This window comes from Epinephelus moara, chromosome 24, assembly GCF_006386435.1.
Source record: "Epinephelus moara isolate mb chromosome 24, YSFRI_EMoa_1.0, whole genome shotgun sequence".
NCBI classification, from domain to species: domain Eukaryota; kingdom Metazoa; phylum Chordata; class Actinopteri; order Perciformes; family Serranidae; genus Epinephelus; species Epinephelus moara.
In genome coordinates, this window is record NC_065529.1 from 14,205,198 (window position 1) to 14,209,022 (window position 3,825).

Genomic DNA, 3,825 nt, shown 5'->3' on the forward strand with positions numbered 1-3,825 from the left:
TCATTTCAAAGTCAACAGGTTGTTTGAATGGGTTTGTGGTTAGATGCCTGAAATAATATTCATGGTTAACACAAGCTTTCACGTTTTGTTCTACGAAATAAAATACATCAGTAAATACCCCACTCGTGAACTTTGAAGCTTCTATGTATTTTTAAAAAGTCGGTTGCTAACAAGTGGCTAAATGAGGCTACAGAACATCATCATGCCGAGCCACGAAAAACACAGCTTTACAGTTTTGTTATGGCAATGACATTATCTCATGTGACAATAGTGTCATTAGTTTATAGCCTAATGTTAGCTTTTCACTTCTGGCGATTGCATTTAGGCACCAATAATCATGAAAATAACCTTCATTTGTGAAGATATGTAAATATCATAACCTTTTGTTTGCCACAGATCTTATTTTCTGCAATAATCCAGAATCCAATGGAAAAATCCCACAGGCTTTTTGATGAGGGAACCAGTGTGATGCTAACTTGGCCTACAGAAAAACATCATCCCTCTGTGCCAATGACAGCTGTGAGACTGAACCAAAATAGTAAAGTTGAGGGCTGTAAAACTGCAACGATGAGCTAAAAGAAGCTAAAGTGCTCCATAAAGCTGAAGGGCACTGCAGGGTTGGGTGGTAATTAATCCTCTCTGTGTTTGTCAATATGAACGACTGTTTCCATATTACACTGAGTCATTTGATCCATTGTTATAACAAAATTATGAACCAGCCCTTAAGCTGCGTTAAGTTTACTCTATCTTCTTTTTAAATGTGAATACAATTTTAAAAAAACATTTTCAAAACATTCCTTAATACCTCTGATCTAAGTGATGTTTTCAAAGCTCAGATGTTTTTGAACAGTATGTCATCGTGTGGGATCCACTGTGCAATTATCAGATGACATCTGCTGAAAGAAAACAAATACTTTTTATATCATTTCACTGCTACAGACTCTCGCTGGTCTCCAAGGCAACTGCAGGCTGGTCCGCTGAGAGCATGCTTTGTGTTGACATGGTAACAAGACACCTCCTACCACGCATGTTTTTACCACCCTTACACAGCTCACATCCTGCAGGGTGGAAGCATAGTGTCAGGCATGTTTGCATGTCTTTAAAGACTGAGTCAGATGAAATGCTTTTAAATCACAGTATGTGTATAGTCTGCATGGATTTGTACAGATGTCCTCCCCAAAACAGTCAGTAGGCGTTTAATGGTGTCGATAGATTATATTTTGGCCATGTTACTCAGGTTACTAGGATACAGGGTTGAGTCAAGTTTAACAGCTGATCATCAGCAGTGACCAGAGACCAAGGAAATCTGTTCTGCTATCCACCTGGTCTCCCAGTTGCTGAACTTTGCATTGTGAAAAGAACTTAGTTGTTTTGTTGCTGGTATTTAGACATTCTGATACAGCAGTTTGTGTATTGTATAATCATTTTATACAAACAGTTCCTCCCCCTTCACTCTCAAATTTTACTTAATTTTGTGAGGACTGTAAAGTTGCGTACAAGCTCTTTCAAGTCATGGCCCTACTGAAGGCACCCAAAGGAAATATCCAGGTTACTGTATTAGTGTTTGAATGGGTCCCTCACTGCATTTTTGCACATGAAAGAACAAATGACAGATGTATCATTTGAATAGGCCCATCTCTTTAACAAGCTAAGCTACCACCATCTATCTGCATGTATTACACTGAACTGATCAGCCACATTGCAGGAAGTGGCAACTGAGAGACTGTGTGTGGGTGGGTGCTGAATTGCTGGAGGCCTATATCCACTTACATGTTCACTTGTGCCTTTTCAGTGGATGAAGAATAGCAGTCTCATGCCCCACTTTTGTCTTCAGCATCACCACCAATAACAACACTACTACCAGCTGCCAAACACAGTCAGGTGCCAGTGTTGAACTGGAAACCATAATAGGCTCTGATTTACTCTATAACACAGTCTTAGCTGCTGTGTTCAAAATGTAGCTCAGCAGAAGTGATTTTCAAGCTTACAACTGTGAAACTACGACTGCAATAATAGCAACAAAGCTGAGCCTAAATCTGAGCACAAGCTTACAGCTTTTGTCTCTGTATGTCTTTGCCGATGTTGTACTTGTGCACCATCTGCTGGGCCTTTAATGTAGGTCTACATATCCGAGGTATAATAAGGCTTTTACACATAAACATAGAAATGATTCATGTGTTAGAATTTAGGTAGTGACACACAAGAAAATTCATAGCATATCAACACATTTAAAGCTGGACTGACTTAGAGCTATTTTGCATCATCCATTAATCTCTTGTTGTTGCTTTTCCCAATAAAACACTCCCAAACTCCAAAAAGATTTTTTTTTAATTTGTCATACCCTGCACGTTTTTAATCCAGTGGGCTTATTTTAACTCTTTTTCTTTGTGTGTGTGTCTTTATATTTCAGGTGATGATGAATGACACAGCACAGCAAACCTTGAAGAATCACCCTGTGATTCGAACACTGTATGACCATGCAGATGAAGTCACCTGCCTTAGGTGTGTTGCCTTTACGTACCTCGTACCACCATTTTCTAACCTCAGACCTCTCATTTTATAGTTTAGCTGGGTAAAAAATTAAATTAAATAAAAATTAAATTAAAAAAACAAACACAGTTGTATTTGATTATTAAAGTTGGGCCTACAATATGGAAAAATTCTGTTTACCATGACAGCAACTTTTTGAAAATACTTTATTCAACAATACAATGTACAAAAATGTCAGTTATAAAAAAATAACACAATACATGAGAGCTGAAAACAAATTACAATGACAGATGAGTGTCATTCTACAAAAGAATTAAAGTAAATAATTATAATATCACCACAAATATGTTTAGAATTCTTATAATAAATTAATGATAGACATTAGAAAACAACAACAAACAAACCAACAAAAAACACAAACTAATTTCACATCAGGGGTTTCATCAAATATTTTTTGTAATATTCTAAAAATCTGTTCGTATGAGCAAGAGAGTTTAACACTGAGTTAAATTTAATTTAAAAATGTCCCCAGTAAAAACAGAAGTGAACAACGTGCACGGCCTTACAGTGCTGTGACGTAGCACGCAAATACGTCTTACGAAATGACGCAGCGCGTGTTGCTCAGGTCCGCCATTGAAACCTTAGGGGAGATAAGCGGCTAAGGTATTGTGTATTTCTTTAAATTCAAATATTCAGCTCATGGCTTTAAACGGCACATAATGCTCTCGCCCAGTGAGTTCGGGGTGCAAACCTGCGCTTCACTGCTACTTTTATTTATTTATTTTATTTTTATTTTTTGCTTCGGCTAGTGGCACTGCTAACTAAGTTCCATTCATTTGCTGTACCTGGCCATTACGTTAGTGCAGTCCCAGCTAACGGTGTGTTTGTAACTTACGGTATATATGGTAGCAAACAGCAGACGTTAGTTTGCTTTAATACCGTGTTAGGTAACTCTGTCGTCTTGTGAAACAGTTAACGTTAACAGCGTAGTCCAAATAATGACTTGTTGTCTTTTGTTTCAGTGAGCGAAGTTGTCTCGGTCACACACTGACCCATCATGTATCGCCCCAAGCCAACTCTGAAGGACCGACAGCAACTGTATAAGCTCATCATAAGCCAGCTGCTCTATGACGGATACACAAGCATCGCCAACAGTCTCATCAACGAGGTGAAACCACAGAATGTAGTGTCGCCCTCTGAGCAGCTGATGCAGCTGGCAAAGATAGGTAAGACTTGTTTCCTCCATGTCCTGGCTGCATGTGTAAAGGCCAAAATGCACCCCCCCCCCCCCCCCCCCCCCCCCCCCGCCCCCCCCCCCCCCCCCCCCCCCGCCCC

General features: G+C 39.4%; 1 protein-coding gene across 1 annotated transcript in view; it reads left to right on the forward strand.

Moving 5' to 3' along the window:
* Window positions 1–3,073: 3,073 nt before the first annotated feature.
* The window catches only part of cstf1 (cleavage stimulation factor, 3' pre-RNA, subunit 1), an 11,686-nt gene continuing 10,934 nt past the window's right edge, over window positions 3,074–3,825 (forward strand). The window contains exons 1-2 of the mRNA XM_050038940.1: window positions 3,074–3,153; window positions 3,513–3,716. Coding sequence (XP_049894897.1) covers window positions 3,548–3,716 — 169 coding nt within the window. The 5' untranslated portion in view covers window positions 3,074–3,153; window positions 3,513–3,547. The remainder of the gene's footprint in view (window positions 3,154–3,512; window positions 3,717–3,825) is intronic.